Genomic DNA, 21,598 nt, shown 5'->3' with positions numbered 1-21,598 from the left:
AGCTTCATAATCTCTCTTTAGCGTGCTGATGTGACCTCTGCTCTCCTTCCTGCCTTACAGCTACTGGCGTTCTTGCAAGGACTCTTCACTTTCTATCACCATGGTTATGAACTGGCCAAGGACTTCGGTGACTTCAAGACGCAGTTGACCATTAGCATACAGAACGTGAGTGGCCAAGGGGCAGGCTTCCTTTCCCTGGTTCAGGAAAGGAAAGAACAAAGTATGGGTCTGGTTGCATAGAGATCACTTACGTGGATTAGAATGCATGAGGAGCATGGGTCTTGCTTGGGTTCAAAGGGCAGCTGGGGGCAGGCATTTCTCGGGTGCTTGGTGGCCCCAGGTTAGAGCATCATCCTTTTTTCCGTTATTTCTAAGCACTATTTATGTTCTCGGAAGTCCTGCTATTTTTGTTTTAAATCTGTAGCACCAGGATCAGGATTTCCTTTGGCAGTGGAAGGCCCAGCCTCCCTTCTGTGCATCTAGCTGCCTGGCCACAAGAACCTTGGAGTGTGTTCAGGGGATGGGGGTGGGGCATACATGCTGGCCTCCAGCTCAAAGGATGTACTCTTGTTCAGCTTTCAGTAAGGCTGACAGGAAATCCAAGTCAGAGCTGTTGACTCCCAGTCTCCTTCCCCAGATTTTAACCAGCAGGACCTTTTGATGCTCCGAATCCTGCTAAGGGCCCTTTGGTTAGCAGTGAGCAGGCTCAAGCCCCTTCTTCGCTGTATGACTGGCTGTGTTAGTCTGTATGTTGTCTTTGTCTCTAGATGATCCTGTGTAGCAAAGAAACCCAGGTGTGTCCTTGCGGGTTGTACTGCATGGGTTTAGAAGCCTGGAGCCTTTTGCCCTATGGTTCTCTTTGTTGTTTTGGAAAACAGGAAGTTGCAGAGTCACAGACAAGGTTTCACAAAGCATGGCTTCCCCTTAGGCCACCTTCCTCCTCCGAAGGTAGACTCTGAAGTGGAGGTTTACCTGCGGCAGGTTTATAGGGGAGCAGGGTTAGCAGAATCACCTGGGAGAGAGAGGGCAGCAGACCCCTCCAGGAGAAATTGAGCTGTGAGGCCTCAGTCAGTGCCCTGGGGCACCCTGGCGCTGGCATGGACCTTCAGAGTGTGGGGAAAAAAAGAAAGGGTGCCGGGCTTGGGACCCCTTCCCCCTTTGCCCCTAGCCTTGACTAGTGCTGGGGTGCAGATTACCTTGAGTGAAGCAGCTCCCTTTTCAGGAGGGGACCATCTATGAACCATTAGCAAGTAATATTCCCTATAGCTGGAGAAGTAAGTTCTTCTGTCTTGAAGGGGACTGTGAAGACCATTTCCTGTGAGCCACTTGAATCAGAATCCCTTGGGATGCTTATTATTTTTTTTTAATTTTTTAAACTTTTGATTTATTTTTGAAATAGAGAGACAATGTGAGTGGAGGAGGAGCAGAGAGAGGGAGACACAGAATCTGAAGCAGACTACAGGCTCTGAGCTGTCAGCACAGATGCTGATGCGGGGCTCGAACTCACAAACCGTGAGATCTTGACCTGAGCCAAAGTCGGACTCTTAACCAGCTGAGCCACCCAGGCACCCCTGGGATGCTTATTTAAAATGCACATTTCTGGGTCCAGAGGTACTAAATTAATCTTTAGGGGTGAGGCCTGGACATTTGCATTTTCTCCATATTTTCCAGGTGATTTTGATGGTTTTGAGCATTTGAGAGTCATTCTGGTATAGGACTTTAAGGTCAATGGGTATTTCTCGAAAGCATTTGCCTAATTCCTAGGTGGCTGACTGTTACCTGGTTTTCGATCTGAGGGTTCACTAGGTTGATGTTTTGAGTTGTTACGGTTGGGAATAAGGTTTCATTTCTTTGATGTGAATAAAATTCCTTTCATCCTAGACAAGAAACCGCTTCGAAGGTACCAGGTCAGAAGTGGAATCACTGATGAAAAAGATGAAGGAGAATCCCCTTGAGCACAAGACCATCAGTCCCTACACCATGGAAGGGTACCTGTACGTTCAGGAGAAACGTGAGTGCCAGTGATGAACCAGAGCTTGGGTTACGCTCACGCCTTTTAGCCAGGATGTGGAGGGTGTACCTAGTAGTGCCTGGCCTAGAGCAGTGGTTCTGTAATTACAGATTTGGGTGAATGAAGGTAGCTTATAGCTGGGCTTTTTAAGGCAGAGATGTTCATAAGGTCTTGTCCACCCTCCAAATGCTGTGTTCTTTGTTCTTTATCACTGGGAATTCCCTTGGGGACCTGGAATTCAGTGAAGCCCTGTGATGGTTTTTTTTTTTCTCCGTAGTGTCAAGCTTGAGGTGTCTGCACACTTAGCATGGGTTTATCGTCACACGTTTGGCATAGAGGCTTTGGACCGGCCTTGTATGCTAGACCTTATTTTCTATCAGCTGTCATATCTTTGGGTGGATTTAATATGGAGTGATTTTGTTTACTTCAAGATTGGTTTCAGCAAGGACCACATAGTCATGACTTAGGTCCTCTCCTTCCTCTCTTCAACTGCTGTCATCTCAACACTGAAATTTTATGAAAAGTAGAAACACAAGCTTACTCCAAGAGGTAGGAGGAGAAATCCATTGTCCTGCCGATGAGATGTCAAGGAAAGAAATGCCAGGTGCTGCTAATCCAGACTTTTCTGTGATGACTCACAAACTCCTGCACTAGGCCTGGGGAGAGGCTTTTTTGACAGGGCTATGCTTTGAGGGTAGCACTTTCAGACTTAGCTTACAAAGTGGTAGGGATAAGAGAAGGTAATTTTTTTTTTTCTTCAATGGATAGTTACCTAGTCTGCCCTACTTTTTCGGTGGAGCATGTTACTCCTTTCAGAGATTTGCTGGTTTTGTGCTCTTTACTGCCCTTCTGTTGTCTGAGTGCGAAGCAACTGTCTTTACTCCTAGAAGCTTCCTGATGGAACAGAACACTTGATTTCATTGATTATTTTAGTCAGTGATTCCTCAAAAATTTGCTTGGGCTTCAAATTGTTGCCTGGCCATAATGGGGGCAGTCGTGGGGTTTGAGGTTGGAGGCGTTGGCCGTCATGAGGGTTTTATTACAGGGATGAGCTTGTTGAGGTTTTAACAGATGGAGGGTACTGTAGTGGTGTTTTGTGTAGGCCTCAATGTAAGGTGATAGCTTTTTTGCCCAATGAGGAGATCCATCCCAAAAAGTTTAAGGTCATCTTGAATATGTGTCCACTTGTAATACTTAATTTATTAATACTGTTCCCCTATATATATGAATTTGGCGCACTCACATTTGTTACCCAATTTTATTCACACACCTCACATGCTTTTTGAAACATGAATGTCTTTATTAGAGCTAGATTTTAATTCTCTAACACATTAGTCCAGAGCATACCAATGGGATACGGCTGTTTTCATTTGCAAGTTTTGGTAACTTACCACTTAGAAATTTGAAACTTAGAGAAAAATTACAAGATGAGTATAAAGAAACCCCATATGCCCTTTATCCATATGCATGAATTTTTACCTTTTTCCCACAGTTCTCTCTTTCTTTTTCTTGGTGGGTATGTGTACACGTGTCACAGAGACACACATTTCCATTTTTTCTGAGCCTTTTGAGAACAGGTTGCATAGCTCATGCTCCTTTACTTTAGTGTACACTTTTTAAAAATAAGGATTTTATTTTATGTAGCCACAGTATAGTTACCATGTCCAGCAGTTAACAGTGATAAGATATTTAATGCAAATGATAGTTCATATTCCAATTTTGTCAGTTGTCCCTGACATTAGCCCTTATAAAGCATTTTCTTTTCCTTCTGTGTAGATACGACTTTGTACTGCACTTACTTGTGACCATTTTAGACTCCTTTATTCTGTAACAAGGGCCTCAGCTTTTCTTTGTCTTTCGTGACATTGACATTTTTGAAGAATATAGGGCAGTTCTTTTCTAGAATTTTCTTCGCTGTGGGTTTGTCTGTTTCCCGATAATTAGATTCAGGTTAGGTGTCCCTTGTCAAATAGTTTTCTTCTCTGGGTCCCACATCCAGGGGCACAGGATGGCCATCTGCCCCTCAGTGGTGATGTTGTTTTTGGTCACTCAGTCAAGGTATTATTTGGTTTATCCACTATGCAGTTACTATTTTTCCCTCGTAGCTAATTAACAGTCTATGGGGAGACCCTTCTCCTCATCAAACTTTGCCCTCTATAGACTTAGCATCTGTCGGCAATTCTTGCCTACATGATTGTTAATATGTTGGTTGCAAAGTGGTGATTTCTCAGCTCTGGCACTTTCTCCACATTTATTAGTTGCGATTTAGTGTACTATAAGCAAGTGACTCCCTCCCTGTCTCATTCTCTCCTCTCCTTTCCCATCCATCTGTCCATTTTTTTTAAAAAAAATGTTAAGTTGTTTTTTTTAATGTTTGTTTATTTTTGAGAGAGACAGAGACAGAGCACGAGTGGGGGAGGGGCAGAGAGAGAAGGAGGCACAGAATCTGAAACAGCCTCCAGGCTCTGAACTGTCAGCACAGAGCCTGACGCGGGCTTGCGGGCTTGAACTCGGGAGCTGCAAGATCATGACCTGAGCCAAAGTCAGACACTTAAGTGACTGAGCCACCCAGGTGCCCCTTTTAAAATTTTTTTTTTTTAAATGTTTGTTTATTTACTTATAGCATGTGAGTGTGGGAGGGGCAGAGAGAAAGAGAGAGAGAATCCTAAGCAGACTTCACAGTGTCAATGTGGAGCCCGACATGGGGCTTAATCCTATGAATGTGAAATCATGACCTGAACTGAAATCAAGAGTTGGATGCTCAACCTCCTGAGCTACCCAGGTGCCCCTAGCCATCATTCTATTGTCAGTATGGACTTAAGGATTTCTCGTCTATTCGGTAGGCTAAATCCATTACTGGCCTTACTTGCTTGGATGCTCAAAGTGTTTCTAAGATAATAGCGCTTTTGGAATCTTTGTGTTGTGCTATAACTGGAATTCTTTCTCTAAGCCACAAAAATAAATGACAGTGGTTGGTATTTTTGTCTTTGATGCTTCAATGTAGGCACTTACTATATTGCTTTTTATTTTTTAGTTTACTAATTGACATTTCACACTTGAAATGGGCGCTGATACCCTAAAAACTAATTACTAAATCTTTGTTAAATCTCATGTTATTCTTTTAAACGAAAAACAACCATTTCTGCTCTGTGATCTCCAGGAGCCTGTAAGGCTAGTGTTGACTGAGGACCTTGGAGGCTAATAATGCTAATTATGCCTTCTTCCTCTAATAATATTTTTAATTCAAAATAAAGTAATTGGCTGACCACCAGGGAAAATCGAGGACTGTCAGGATTTGACTGTGAGGCATGTCTGCCTTTCCTGAGGGACAGTATTGAGGGACAGACCTCTCACATTACTTTGGGGTATTTATAGTCCCTCCCATTTACATCTCTGTGTCAGAGTTGGCCTGTCTGCTTGAGTTCTGCTAAAGTACAAATGAGGGGTTTGGCAGTAGGTCAGAATCCATGTATGTCTTTGCAGAGACTCGCAGAGCAGCTGTGGGAAGCATGAAGTCGTCACAGCAGATGGGGACAGTGACAGGCACTCTGAGGAGCTCTTCTGTTCTTTCCTCAGTCATCTTAATCCTGTCAAGGGAAAGGAAATGTCAAGTGGAGATTAATGATGGGAAAGTGAATTAATTTCCCCAGGGAACCTCTCCTTCCCTTATATTTTAAGACTCCTTGGATGCAGCATTTAGTGGGAAACGGTCTTCCTTGGCCCCTGGGGAAAGCCCTGGGTCGTTTCCAGTTCCAGCCTGTAGGATCAGATTTCTTCCTCTTCCAGTATATTGCCCCTAGAAACAGTTGAAGGGGAGATGAGCATTGTGGGTTATGGGTTGTGTGTGTTTCCAGTATGCACTGGACACATGGAGATGCTTCATGGGAAACATTACCTTGCAGGGCACTTTGGAACTTCTTGGGTGAAGCACTACTGTACCTATCAACGGGATTCCAAACAAATCACCATGGTACCATTTGACCAAAAGTCAGGAGGAAAGGGGGTAAGTTCATTTTTTTAATTTCATGCTTGATTTGCTTGGCTAACATAGGTTGATTATAATGCTAGTGTTAAGTAACATCTTCGATACTGCACTGTAATTTTCTTTTTTAAAAAAATTTCTAATTGAAGTATAATATATAGTGTTAAATTAGTTTTGGGTACGTAATGTAATGATTCAACAGTTCTATATATTACTCAGTGCTCATCACAATAACTGTACTCTTAACCCCCTTTATTCCACCCATGCCCCCACTCCCCTCCCCTCTGGTAACCACCAGTTCTTCATATTTAAGAGTCTGCTTTTTTGTCCATCTTTTTAAAATTTTCTTTGTTGGTTCATTTGTCTCTTAAATGGCACATGGGATTGAAATCCTATGGTATTTGTCTTACTCTGTCTGACTTACTTCACTTAGCATTATAGCCTCTAGATCTATCCATGTTGTGGCCAGTGGGAAGATCTCATTCTTTTTCATGGCTGAGTAATATTCCTGTCTCTCTCTGTCTATCTGTCTGTCTGTCTGTCTACCTACCTACCTATCTATCTCTCACATCTTCTGTAGCCATGTGTCTATCAATTGGTTGCTTCCATATTTTGGTTATTGTAAATAATACTGCAGAAGGTGGGTGCATATATCTTTTTGTATTTTGTATCGGTATTTGTTTTCTTTGGGTAAATACCCAGTAGTGGAATTGCTAGATCATATGGTAACTCTACTTTTAGTTTTGTGAGGAATGTCCATACTGTTTTCCACAGTGCCTATAGTAATTTGCATTCCCACCAGCAGTGCACAGGGGTTCCTTTTTCTCCACATTCTCACCAACCATTGTAATTTCTTGTCTTTTTTTAACCTTAGTCATTCTGAGAGGTGTGAGGTGATATGTAATTGTGGTTTTGATGTGTATTTCCCTGATGATTAGCGATGTTGAGCATCTTTACATGTGCCTGCTACCCATTTGTGTGTCTTGTTTGGAAAGAGTATCTGTTTGGGTCTTGTGCCCATTTTTCAGTAAGATTGTTTATTTTGTGTTGAGTTACAGAAGTTCTTCAAATATTTTGGATATTAACCCCCTATCAGTTACATGATTTGCAGATACTTTCCCCCATTCAGTAGGTTGCCTTATCATTTTGTTGGTGGTTTTCTTTGCTGTGCAAAGGCTTTTTATTGTGTTATAGTCCCAATAGTTTAATTTTCCTTCTGTTACTCCTGCTTGAGGAGACATACAAAAATGTTTCTGTGGCAAATGATGAAGAAATTACTGCCTATGTTTTCTTCTAGAAATTTCATGGTTTCCTGTCTAACATTTAGGTCTTTAATTCATTTTGAGTTTATTTTTGTGTATGGTGTAAGCAAGTGGTCCCGTTTCTTTTGCATGTAGCTGTCCACTTCTCCCAGCACCATTTGTTGAAGAGACTGTGTTTTCCCCATTGTATATTCTTGCCTCCTTTGTTGTAGATTACTTGATCATATAGGTGTGGGTTTATTTCTGGCCTCTGTAAATCTTGTTCCATTGATCCGTAATGTCTCTTTTTGTGCCTGTACCATACTGTTTTGATTACTGCAGCTTTGTAGTATATCTTGAAATTGGAGATTGTGATAGCTCGAACTTTGTTCCTTTCTCTTAACATGGCTTTGCGGTAATTTTCTTAATTTTTTACATAATAGTTCCAGGAGGAATGGTACCCTAGACGGGAATTAAAGCAAGACGATTATTTTTAGCTTTAAGTTCTATTAGGAACTGCAACTAAGAAAGATTCTTGTATTTCATATGCATACAGTAGTAAGTATGTCAAATGTGTTTGGAGGCTAGAAATTCTTGGATGGTTTTGTCCTGTGAAGCTGATGGATATCGCTCTTACCTGATACAAAGAGAGCTGCCAGTTGGTGGGTGTGAGTGTTGCGATTATCTGTTGCTGTGGAACAGATGACCAAAAAATTTAGCAACTCTTAAAACTACATGAGTCATTTTAGTATTTCTCACAGATTCTGTGGGTCAGGAATTGGGCTCAGGGTTTCTCAGGTGGTTTTAATCAGATGGTTGGGGCTGCAACAGTGAGGGTTTGAAGCTGCTCAAGGCTGGTCTGCCATGGCTCTCTTCCTTTCTTCTGATCTCCTTCTTCCTCCCCTTCTCTGTTTCCCTCCTGCTCTGGATAGTCTCAGGGCCTGTCCATCTGGTCTCTCCGTGGGAGGTAGTTTGGGTTTCCTCACAGCTTGGTGGCCTCAGGGCAGCTTAAGGTGTCAAGAGGGAATATTCCAGCATGAAAGCGGAGACCCCATGTAGCCTCAGAAGTCATATAGCCTTCCTTTTGCTCTGTTGGTTGAAGCAGTCACAGAAGCCCCCACCAAGCCCACTCACTTTAACTGGGAGAGGATGCAGAGTCACACCCAGTGACGTGAGGCTCCTGTGGCAGAGAAACACTCTTGCAGCTGGCTCTGATCCTCACATGCCCTACAGTCACTGCTGTGGAGCTCTCTGCTGTGCTCCGGCCTTTGTCCTTTCCTCCCAGCTTGCTCACTGCAGCCTGAATGCATTTCCTCTTCCGGTGATCCATTTTTTTCTCTGGCTGCTCTTAATGTCTTCTGTTTTTTCCTTTTGGTGTTGGACATTTCATTATGATGGTCTTATGTGTGACTTTTTCCCCCATTCTGTTGTACTTGGGAATTTGGGGCCTTCTGTATTTGGGGATTGGTGTCTTTCAGTAACTTTGAGAAATTCTTATCAATTATCACTTCGAATTTTGCCTCCTCCCCATATCTCCTTCTGGACATAACTCCTTTGGGAGATGGCTAAATATTTTTAAGAGAAGTATTTATATTTTTCATCTGTTCGAATCTTCAGACTCCATTTAGCATAACTTCTCTGTTTTTGTAGTTGAAGTAATTTTTAAGCTGTTTCCAATATATTGATAAATGAGTCTTTGGTAATGAGCATGCCATCTCTGGTCCTCTGTGTGGTTCATTATGGTACCATGTGTTGGGTGTGTGTGTGGGGGGGGCGGGGGGTGCTTTACAGAGACCAAGAGCACCCACCATCTTTGAAATCGGACTGCCAGGCTCAGTAACATTAGATGCATTTGTCAAGAGTGTTAGTTACTCTGCCAGGCTGCCTCCTTGCTGTCTACCACTTTGAATTTTTCTTCCTGGCTTTCTTTTACTTGGGCCACAATACAGGAATCTATCAGCATCTCTTTTTCTTCCATGTATTATAGCAAAAAAACCCCCAAAGCCCTATTAATGTTTCCAGTCAGGGGTGGAGAACTCTCAGGAAAACAACATCGTTCAAATAGAGAAACATAAAGAAATGACAGAATCGGAAGTGATAGTAGGCACCACTCATTAGTTGTGCCCTAGTTTTCATGCAATGGAAATAGAGTTAGACTCACTTCCTTGGGTTGAGCCATGGTCCTTTTTGAATTCTGTCTTTCTAGAAGTGAGCTTCACTCAATTATTCTCTCTCAGTCTTTATTTTGGGGCCTTTTACCTTGTGCTTTCCTAAAGCTTAAAAGAAGAACTAACTCCCTCGTGTTTGGTCTTATCCCACTTGAAAGTGAATGCAGAGGCCAGTAATGGTAGATGTTTGGGACTCCTAAGTATTTAGTGAGGTAATAGTAAACACCTCACTGGGTTGTTAAGAAGTTTATGTGAATTAGTACATAGACTCTTGGAACAGATCTTGACACATGATGAGTTCTGTGTTAGGGGGTTGATATTACAGTAATTATTTTTCCTAATCATTCCTTAAGTTTATTTTACATTTTTCTGAGTCCTTGTATTGTCCTGTATTATCCTGTTTGATCCAGTTTTCTCCTTCATAAAGGAGGAAATGGCGGTCTAGAAGAGAAAATGATTTATAAAGCCATACAAGTCCTGAGGTACAAAGCCAATACTCAGACCCTGATTCTGGAGTCTGCATCTCTTGAGTCAGAGTGGCTGCTGCTAATATTTTCTAGAAAATAGAAATCATAGAAAAAATATATATAAAACAGTAGCTTTCCATGATGTCACTCTATTTCCTCAGCTTTAGGGTAGAGGGAATATGAAGACTGGCTGTCTAGAGGTGATCGCATCTCCATTTGTACAGGAGAATCATGTGGCATCTTCCATATATGTGTTTGTACAAAGCTCTCTTAGGAGGTGGAGGTAGACTTAAAATGGATAATGTGGTGTTTTTTTTTTTTTCCTAACGGGCTTTTTTATTCCCCTTTCTTCACTTTGCTGTCCATTTTATTTGCGTTATTTTTCTTTAAAAGTACCTGCTTTTTTCTTAGTTTTAGGCCACTAGATGTTCCATCATCTTGGAGACCAGACCCTCTGTGTGGTGAAACAGAAGTCCCCTGTATCCTAGCCTCTGAGATGAGGCCACTCTCCGTGTGAGGTTTGGGGCGGCCCAGAGCTGACCTTGTCCATTCCCTTGCTTGAACCCCCTCATTATTTTTCCTGTGCTCTCAGGATAAGGACCACAATCTGCATAATGTGGCTCTTGATTCCTTTATACTCTTTCTCATGCCACTTTGCCTCTCGCTCTGGGATTCAGCCATACTGCCTAGCTTTAAATTCCTCCCAGGCCCATGGACCCTGACCACAGGCCTTTACATCCGCTGTTCTCAATTCCCAAAGTAGATAGTAGATGGAAGGCTTGTGACTTTCCATAAACTGTCTCTTGCTAGGTCTTCTGTGTTTTATGTGGTATTGTGATTCTAGAGGGTAGTTAAGTTGTACCACATGCAGTCACATTTTCTATTTCAACAAACTAGACAAGTTTGCTAATTTTTCCCCTTGTTCAGAGAAAAAGATTGGCAAGGGCAAGAGGAACAGGAATACTAAATTCTTTTTTTTAATTTAATTTAATTTTATTTACTTTCAGAGAGAGAGAGAGAGAGAGCAGGCACAGGCCAGGGGAGGGGGAGAGGGAGAGGGAGAGAGAGAATCCCAAGCAGGCTCCGTACTATCAGTGCAGTGCCTGAAGCAGGGCTTGATCCCACGACTGTAAGATCAAGACCTGAGTTGATACCTAAGAACCAGATGCTTAATCGACGGAACCAACCAGGTGCCCCAAGGAACTTGAAATTCTTATGTGGAAAAAAGAAAAGAAATCAGGGATAGAAACCCCTCTGTTTTTAGGCAATGAGAGAGCACTATGCGATGAAACTGTTAGATTCCATTTGTACGGTGAGATACTACCCAGTGGTAAAAAGAAACAAACTCTTGGTTTGTACAACAGCATAACGTGAATCACAGAATTGTGCCAAGTCAAAGAAGTCCAAAATAAAAGGGCACATACTGTGTGATTCACTTTATATAAAATTATATAGGGCATGCAAACTAATTTGTATGACGGAAAGCAGATTCAGTATTTGCCTGAGGTTAGATAGACTAGGTGCAGGGATAGAATTCAAAAACACAAGGAAACTTTTGGGGGTGATGGAAATGTTCATTAGCTTGATTATGGTGTTGATTTTATGGATGTATACAGATGTTAAAACTCATAAATAGACACGTACAGTTGATTACACATTAGTTATACCTCTTTAAAGCTGTTAAAACCCATTTATTGAGCACTTACTCTGTCCTTGGGCCAGTTTGTTCTCTGGGTACACAGGAATCAGTAAAAACTGATAGTCCCTGCTGTCAGGGAGCTTAGAGTCTAATGAGGAGAGAGACATGATTGGAGTCATTGCCCACATCAATGGACAATTGCAGCTATGATCAGTGCTGTGAGGGAGACCAAGAACATGGTGTATGTGAACATGTCTTGGGGATATTTGACCTGGTCCAGGAAGGCTTTCCTGAAAAAATGATGACTGACTCAAGACCATAGAAACTCAGAGTCAGGAGGAGGCCTGCAGGCCATCTTGTGTAACCCTTTTCAAACCTGTAAATTAACTCAGCCTCAAATATTATCAGCAAGAGTTTATCCAGCAGGGGTTGATGCTGTACCATCATGATGTGCTAGAAGTGAACTAAAACTAGAGATATTTCATGTTAAGTATAACATGGTTTACAGGTTTTAGATGCATGAGGCTGTTAGCTGAGGGAGAGTCTTGGATCAATATTCCACCTTCCTGTGGTCGTGAACACTCAGGTTGAGAAGATGGAGTGATTGCTCTCGTTGGTGTGATGTACTTGTGGTACGCTGCAGAGGCACAGAGCATAGCCCATGTCCAGGCCTCATCGTGATAGTCTGTGTGCTCCCAACAGGGAGAAGATGAATCTGTCATCCTGAAATCCTGCACACGGCGGAAAACAGACTCTATCGAGAAGAGGTTTTGCTTTGACGTAGAAGCAGTAGACAGGTGAGTAGCTGTCACATTTTGCTCAGGAACAAAAACTACTGAATTTGGATTTTTTACTTTTTCCATTCAGTCAGAGCTTTTCTGTCCTCCAGTCCCACCCTCCCCCTCCTTCTCCACCCTGCTGCAATTTGGAGCAGACCTCAGGCCACTTGCTGGTCTGCAAGGATCAGTATAGCTTCTCCCGCTTGTAGGTACAGTGCTGAGCCTCCGGTTTGGTTTGCTTTAACATTAGGGGTTTCCTGAGAAGGAATGGGTGTTATTTCTTAAGAGGTTGAGTAGGTGTTTAAAGAAAACTGTTTAGCATGACTATGTGAGCTATTTAAGATTTTACTTTAAAACATATTTACTTTTTTTAATTTAAAAAATGGTTCAAAAGGAATTGGGTGAGGTGAAGGGTGGAACAAGTTGTACTCAGCTAAAAAAAAAAAAAAAAAGCTTTCAGCTGTAGCATTTCACCAACCACTGTGTGTATGTGCCTGGGAAAGATAGCAAACCCCTTGTGAAATCACTTTTTGCAGAGGGAGCTGTGCATTGTATTCCTCAATATATATGGAGTCTCATTAAGTTGTACCATTTCATGGTGTTAAGCTAGTTTGACAACATTCCAATTCTTTGAAACACTTTACTTGGCAACAGGTTAATTCTTTGAGTGAAAGCCACGTGCTAAGCTTTTTTGTGCTATCTGTTCAAGATCAGCAGTGCCAGCATTAAAGATCCTTGAATCTCAGCATGAGTCTCCTCTAATGCCATTTACTTTCTCCCCTTTATTTAAACCCACCCACCCATCCACGCCACCCCCCCCCCCCCCCCCAAACACATACACCATCTTGTCAGGCCAGTACTTCTGCCCTTTCTGGAACGTTTATCTCTGGCCACTCTTTCCTGATCCTATAAGATGCAGAGACTGAGTACCTTGTGGGGTGTTGGCAGTTGGGAATGCCTTCTTGTGGCATGATGTCTCCCTGTGCTGTGACTGCTTGGAGGTTGTTAGAGCTCCCATGGAGGGAACATGTCCTTTTAGCTTTAATCACAAGATCATGGAAACTCACCTCATCTCTTCAGCACTTAGTCATTACACATGGGCTTGGGCTCTCACGTTAGGCAACTGGGGTCTAAATTTGGACTTGGCTGCTTCATAGCCTTGTGACTTTCAGCTAACTACTTAATCTCTCAGGGCCGTGATTTCCTTACCTGGAAAATGAAGATGGTAATAGTACCTAGTTCCTAGAATTGTAAGGATTCGTGGAGATAATGTTCGGAAAATACTTGGCAGGCTGGCAAATAATAAATGCTCAGCAAATTGTTATTTGTTAATTAGTTTGTCCCACGTGTTCACCAGACTTGATTATTTTGTAAGGTTAGACTCTAAATGCTGAGAAGTAAACAAATTATGTTTGTTTCATGTTATGGTCATGCTTCATGTTATGAAGAAAAGAGAGTATCCCCAGTACTGGATACCCCAGTATCCCTGTGTTTGGGGATGTGGGTGGGGAGGGTTGCATGGGGATGTAGGTTGAACTAGGGTAGCAAAGGGGAATTGCAAAATGTCTACCTCACACCAAAACTGGTGATTCTTGGTTTTAAACAAATCCTAACTCAGGATGCTTTAAGCGCGTGTGTGCTCTCTATTCTTAGCGTGGAATCTAAGGGAATTCCTATTGTTGGCGTCTGTGACAGAGGTGGAGAAGATGTGTGTGTTTAGAAGCAGAGTTAGTTGTTTGCCTTGCCAACTGTTGTTTGTAGAGACTGCATCTCTTCGCATGGTTATTTGGAAACGGGTGTACCTCCCACAGTGGCTGTCCCTTAGAGTGAAAATCAGCTCAGAGATGATTTCCGAAGCTTCATGCTTTCCTGTTTTCTGCCTCAGAAGTCTTCACAGAAGTTTTGGCGAGTTGCTCTTTAGGCAATTAAAACTCAGCGTGGTGCCTCTGTCTCATTTCCACCTTTCAAATGCTTCCTACCATCTTTCCCCTTTATTATCCCCTTAAAAGCTTTGCATGTCCCAGTTAAAAGCTGAGAGCAAATGTGTCACATTGAAGATACTGAGTGGGTTTGGGAAGTGGATTTATCTTAAGCTGCTGTCTCTGGTTCCCTTAGGATGACATGGAAGGGTTTCGTTTGTAGTTCAGAAAGAGGCTGCTAAATCTCCTTTTAGTAAGCAGGAGGTGAGTGGATAGTTCTGTTGTATTGTTTAAATTTAACACTTTCTGTATATTATGGTGTCAGGACACCTTAAAAACCTTCCTGACTGGGGATAGACTTTCCCTTCCAGAGCTAGCCAACTCTTAGAGATAGCAAAGGGCGAAGCCTGGAGCATGCCATTGACATGAAAATGAACCAGCCCACAGCCATGCCTCTTCCCTTAATCCCCAGGAGGCAATATTTCTCTGCTTTAATCATCTGAGTTCCAGGTACCAGGCAAGGAAGGATATTCCTCTAGCTTAGACCCCCCTGAAGTTATTCCTACTCGTCAGCAAGCTGTTGCCCCCTTCCCTGCTTTGCCTTTCCCTTGGCAACTCCAGTAACAGCCACTACCTAGGTGTGGCCACCTGACAGTCACCTAAAATAACACAGAACATGTATGAAACACCTTGTATGTGTTCTATATAGGTCACCATCTTTGATCCCAAAGATTAGGTTATAGTTTTGCAGCGTTTTCCTTACCTATCCTGTTGTGACTCCAGTGTCATTCTGCATTTTCCTTAACCCATCCAGAAAGGGACTAAGGAGAGAAGGAAAAGCATTTGCATGGATTTCTTACCTGCATTCCTGGCAACTCTGCCCATTGTTCTGTCTTCTGGAAGATTCTTACACCTTAGTTTTTCCCCAGTGCACTTTAGCCAGGAGATGATTCCACTGTCTTTCCAATCTGTGTCTTCCACAGATTTTCACCTGTACCTGAATGGCTAGAGAGATAGAGGGGTAAAATGCAAGTTTAGCACTTAGGAAATGTGGAAGGAAAAGAGGAGATGGTTGTATTTATAAACGTTTATGTACTGGCAATTAAGGTTTTACTCTACTAAGATACACATAAATGCTGAAGTAGTAGTTTTTGACCTAGAATGTACGATGTGTTGGGTTTTTAGGGTCAAATACTTCTATCTTTTAGGCTTAGTGCTGATAGTTCATGTTATTTTATAACAGAGGCTATAGCCTTGAGGAAGTGATCTTCTAGGAGGTCAGCATCTTTGAGTTATGTCAGCATGTCTTACTGTGTGGTGAGAACCACCTGTGCCCAGCATCCTTGGGTGTGCTTGTTAGAACTATAGCTTTTTGTAATCATCAAAACAGTATGGTACTGGCACAAAAACAGACACTCAGATAAATGGAACAGAATGGAGAAGCCAGAAATGGACTCCACAAACATATGGCCAACTAATCTTTGACAAGGCAGGAAAGAATATCCAGTGGAACAAAGACAGTCTCTTCAGCAAGTGGTGCTGGGAAAACTGGACAGCGACATGGAGAAGAATGAACCTGGACCACTTTCTTACACCATACACAAAAATAAACTCAAAATGGATGAAGGACCTCATCATAAGACAGGAAGCCATCAAAATCCTCTAGGAGAAAACAGGCAACAACCTCTTTGACCTCGGCCACAGTAACTTCTTACTCACCCCGTCTCCAGGGGCAAGGGAAACCAAAGCAAAAATGAACTTTTGAGACCTCATCAACATAGAAAGCTTCTGTATGGCAAAGGAAACAATCAGCAAAACTAAAAGGCAACTGACAGAATGGGAGAAGATAATTGCAAATGACAAATCAGGTAAAGGGTTAGTATCCAAAATCCATAAAGAACTTATCAAACTCAACACCCAAAAAACAAATAATCCAGTAAAGAAATGGGCAAAAAACATAAATAGTTGCTTTTCCAAAGAAGACATCCAGGTGGCTAAAAGACTCTTGAAAAAATGCTCAACATCATTCATCAGGGAAATACAAATCAAAACCACACTGAGATACCACCTCACACCTGTCAGAATGGCTAAAATTAACAACTCAGGAAACCTCAGATGCTGGTGAGGATGCAGAGAAAGAGGATCTCTTTTGCACTGCTGGTGGGAATGCAAACTGGTGCAGCCACTCTGGAAAACAGTATGGAGGTTCCTCAAAAAATTAAAAATAGAACTGTCCTATGACTCAGCAATTGCATTACTTGGTATTTATCTAAAGGATACGGGTGTGCTATTTCGAAGGGCACATGCATCCCAATGTTTATAGCAGTGCTATTGATAACATCCAACGGATGGAAAGAGCCCAAATGTCCATCGACAGATGAATGGATAAAGAAGATGTGGTGTGTATATATATACCATTTGTATATATGTACCATATGTATATATACACAAGCAAAATTAGAGAATGACTTCACTTGTGGAATTTAAGATACAGAACAGATGAACATAAGGGAAGGGAAGCAAAAATAATATAAAAACAAGGAGGGGGACAAAACATAAGAGACTCTTATATACGGAGAACAGAGGGTTACTGCATGGGTTGTTGGTGGGGGCATGGGCTAAATGGGCAAGGGGCATTAAGGAGGACACTTGTTGGGATGAGCACTGGGTGTTACATAGGGGATGACTCACTGGATTCTACTCCTGAAATCATTATTGCACTATATGCTAACTAACTGGCATGTAAATTTAAAAAAACCAACCAACCAAACAAACAAAAAACCACTACACCTTCTAGGCCTTTGCCCCAGATCTACATAGTCTGACTCTATGGGAGAGGGACTCTGAAATCCACTTTTGGAACAAGCTCTTCATTTGTCCTTTATTTTTACTCATAATTAGTACATTAAACACCATGCATATCACAGTACAGTTTTTTCACAGTGTATAAAAATGGTTCCTTATTAGAAATACTGTAACAAGGAACAATAGTGAAACAAAACAGAAAACCAGAAAACTCAAGCTCCTTTACCGAGGAGCTTTATTCTTACCCCTAGAGAGGAGAATATAGCTAGATGACCAGGAAAAAAGCAACCACAACAACCACAGTAAAACTCACTTTTTAAGTTCAAGATGGAGGAGGGGTGAGGGAACTAGCAAAAGAGAACATTTTCTGGAAGTTGAATGCCATTCATACATGTCTCCTGTAATCCTCACGATAGTCCAAGGAGGACTGTGCTCCATTAATCCCTGTTACTGATGGGAAATCTGCGGTTTAGAGGTGTGAGTCTTCACCAAGGCTCAGTAGGGATTTGAACTGATGTGTATTGGAGCTCACTGCAGGGCACCTTGCCTCAAAACTGAGGGTATTTTAGAAATGCTTTCCAGTGATAAGCCCAGTGCTGTCAGTACTTGGGTTTCAGAGACCCTGCTGTGTGTTCAACTTCCTGGCTGTGCAATCTGAGAAGTGCTTTCTCACTGTAATCACTTGCACGTGGCATCATAAACAAATGGATGAACTCAACTTGCAAATTAGCTTCTGTTCTTATACTTACTACCTTGTGACCTTCAGAAAATCCTCACATGGCTAATACTTTAAATAGGCAATGCAGATAGCACAGGCTGGACACATGCACACAGGTGTTCCATGAGTGCTATGTTTTTTTTGGTATACCTCTTCTCCCTTTTAAGATGACATTCGTTTCTCTTTATTGCGGGAGACTAACATGAGTAAGAAATCATAGTGACAATGCCATTTATCGATTAATTTCATTGGATCATAATACAATGCTGTCAGTTTGCTCGTCCTCAAATTCTGATGAAAAGGGGTTAGTCTCTGACATTTGTCTTAAAGGAAGCTGTATTGTGACTCTGACTCATGAATAAGCTTGAAATCAAATTAACTGTTAATTCAGAGCTATAGGATTTAGAACTATAGTTCTTGAACTGTATGTTAGAGATTGTCTATAAACCGAATACATTTCAGAAATCTGCTTTTAATTCTTTTATCTAATTGTTTTTCCTTTGGTATTTCAACTAGGCCTATAGTCTCTTTTCAGTATCTTAGAACCTTCTATATTGACTTCATATAGTTACATAATTCTACATAATTACATCTTATCTATCCCTTATTCTCTAGTGCCTGCCTCTGATGCTGTTTTTCAGAACTAGTTTTCAGACCCAAGAGTTTGTTGAGGACCCTTGACTATTCTGAGTAAATATTTCACAGGCTGATACTAGTTTCTCATGTCTTTGGCTTTCCTTTGTAAGGGTTTTATTGTTACCAACACTGAGAAGTTACTGTTAGTAGAAATTCTTGAGTCTTTCTTCAGTTATGAAGTGAAATCTGCTTAGATCAAGATATTATGTCTGTTAAATCAATGTGATACTGCTTTGATTTTTCCCTTCTGGTGGTGTTTTAAAGTTGAATTTCAGGACTCATTAAGACTGTAATAGGACTTTAAATGAGTGTGTAGCACTTGGAGTAGTTGTAGGCTATTGCCACAACATGGTACAAAGAGGAGTATTTTCTTACTTTCTTAGAAGATAGTTACTGTGAGTTGAATCGTGTACTTCCCAATTCACATGTGGAAGTTCTAATTCCCGGTATCTAAAAATTAAAATTATTTGGAAATAGGGTCTTTACAGGGGTAATCAAATTAAAGTGAGGTCATTAGGGTGGGCCCTAATCCCCTATGACTGATGTCCTTATAAAAAGGAGTAATTTGGACAGTGAGACAGATAGGCACACAGGGAGAAAACCATGCAAACATGAAGGCAGAGATACGGGCGATGTGTCTTCAAGGCAAGGAATGGCAAAGGTTGGCCAGGAAACACCGGAAGCTAGTAGAGAGGCATGGAGAGGATTCTCCTTCACATACCTCGGAAGGAACCCCGCTAACTACTTGCTCTTGAACTTGACAGCCTCTAAACGTATGAGAGGCTGGATTTCTTCTTGGGGTGTAACCCAATTTGTGGTACTTTGTTACAGCAGTCCGAGCAAATGAACACAGTATTGAATAGGGAGGACCTCCCTCAAGCAGCAGCAGCAGCAGCAGCAATATCCCTGACAGCCTTTTAGATGGATGGCCCAACATGTACTTGTTGAATAATCTGACTGGCAAGGAGCCTCACTTCACAAACAGCATATTGACATAAATTATCTTCCTTGTTTTGGCTATTCTTGAAGGTAGCCTAAGCTTTTGTGAGCTTTACAAAAATCATTCTTTCTTATATCACAATAAAGAAGCCCTGTTTGGTTTACCTTGCCATAGCACCGAGTACTTGAAGGTTTATATTTTATATTGCTTGATCGAACAAAGACTAGATTTATCACTTTTCCCCCTTAAATTGTGTCAGCTCTTTTTGAGGGAGTTCAGTGTGAAGTCCCTGGGTAGAAACGGGATTCCATCTAAAAGTAGCTGTTACTAATACTTGCCAATCGACGCCTCACTTTAGTCACTTTGAATAATTGACTCCACCATGCAGCATCCTATTGCAGTTAATAAGCAAAAGTAGAGAAAATATTTGTTCAAACTAAAGGATCATGGTGGCAGTCTTCTCCCAGCATCCCTGGATTTGTTTATTTTTAAGAAATTTCTCACAGATGTGACACATGGATATTTTCTCCCATATGTTTTCCAGGAGGAGCCACTAAACCATATGGAAAATAATAGAAACAAAAGTCTTCATTGTGATGTACTCAATCAGTGTAGTCTCTTGAGGGGCGTTGTTTATACTTGGGGAAAGGAAACAATTAGAATGCTTTATTTTTTCCAGGACTAGCTGACTCCAACAGGAGTTAATATGTTTGAAAACATTATGTAGGGTACTAAGTGCCCCATTCCCGCTATTGACATGGGGGCCAAGACGAGCTTAGTCCTTGCCTTCACAGAGCTTACCTTTGATTGTAGAATGGGCACACACAAACACACACACATACACACTTACTCACGCAAGTACAGGTATAAACTGGGGTGTCGAGTGTTCCAACAAACTTGGAGGACCAGAAAGCTGTAGAAAAATGTAACAAACACAGGGACTTAATCCCTCTGTTCTTACAGAGATTGATGGCATGACTAGAATATTCTGAATCCATTCCTTATCTCCTTCCCTCCTTCCCTCCTTCCCTCCCTCCCTCATTTATTAAGCACTACTATATGCTGGAGAATTTACTGACTGTGAAGTTAGAAAGTTTACTGAGGCACTCTGAATCTAATGGACTTTCCTTTTTAAAAGCCATCACCTGATTTTTCTTCCAAACCAAACCTGAAGCCCTCCTTTTGCAAGCTTTCACAAATAAGGTGAAGAAAGACCTCTTTTCTCTGTCCAGTACCAACCTGGCATGCCATACCCATTATCAACTCTGCCGTCTTCCCACTGTATGTACTGGGTATTTGAACAGTGTATGAGCTTTTCATGGTAATGCTTGGATGGTTTAATTAGGTAAGTTCTCTATACCTCTTTTCAAGTCTCAATTTGAGTGTCTGTAATTTCCTTACTGCATCATTTCATACAGCTCTAATACAGTACTATGTGCTTGTGGTTGTTTATTTTGTTTCTTAAGGAAAATGCAATTTTTGAGCTAGATCATTTTGTTCTTTGGGACTTTGGTGAACTATTGTGTGTGAGACTACAGGAGCTTAATCACGTTAGTTGCTATTTAAATTAAAACGTGAGCACGTACTTACATAATGTGCTTTTAATATAGGTAGGATGAAACAAATTCCATGAAAATAAAAGGTTGGTTAAAGTAAGAATAGTGGAGGCTTAGAAGATTTATGGAAGGTCTGAAAAATCTACCCACGCCCTCTAATCAGTTACCACCCTTATTTCAAGGATGTTTTTATGGCAGGGTGCACGATGCAGGTAAAAGATGCATGGAGCCTTCACTTTCAATTTAGGGCCTCCCCCTTAACTAGCTCTGTGACTGCACGAGGTCTTGGGCTACATCTTAAGATTGGGTGAGTCATACTTCCCTTGAAGGCTTCTTGTGAAGATGGAAGGCAGTGATACTCCTTCCTGATGCTGTCCTGTGTCAGAGAAAGTTGTGCTTTTGGATTTTTTTTCTCTCCCCCCAAACCTGGGAATTCATTGTTCTTAGGTTGAACCTTTACTTTGGAGGATGTTTATTGGAGCTTGTTTTTTCCATTTTGATGTTGTTTCTTTTCTTACAGTGTCATGATTTTTCAAGTCCTCTATAAAGTAAGAGTGAATGCAGATGCGTTCAATGTATATGTGCAAAGGGGCTGGTGGGGGAAGATTACTTTTTCAAATTATGTATGTGTTAACCTGTTACTTCTATATATTTCCTATAAAAGATAAACCGTTTTTATGCCTTTCCCTACAGTTTCTTATCTCAAAAGGGAACCTATCCTAAGGTTAAATAGTACT

At 41.5% G+C, this 21,598-nt stretch overlaps 1 protein-coding gene across 1 annotated transcript in view; it reads left to right on the top strand.

The window, feature by feature from the left end:
- Positions 1-21,598, top strand: part of ARHGAP26 (Rho GTPase activating protein 26) — a 422,696-nt gene that overhangs the window by 130,091 nt on the left and 271,007 nt on the right. Inside the window, 4 exon segments of the mRNA XM_019424560.2 lie at positions 61-165; positions 1,882-2,011; positions 5,914-6,014; positions 12,211-12,305. Coding sequence (XP_019280105.2) covers positions 61-165; positions 1,882-2,011; positions 5,914-6,014; positions 12,211-12,305 — 431 coding nt within the window.

Source organism: Panthera pardus, unplaced genomic scaffold (assembly GCF_024362965.1).
Source record: "Panthera pardus isolate Hobbes unplaced genomic scaffold, ASM2436296v1 HiC_scaffold_2, whole genome shotgun sequence".
NCBI classification, from domain to species: domain Eukaryota; kingdom Metazoa; phylum Chordata; class Mammalia; order Carnivora; family Felidae; genus Panthera; species Panthera pardus.
Note: the sequence above shows the minus strand (reverse complement) of the source record. Positions and strands in the feature narration are given on the sequence as shown.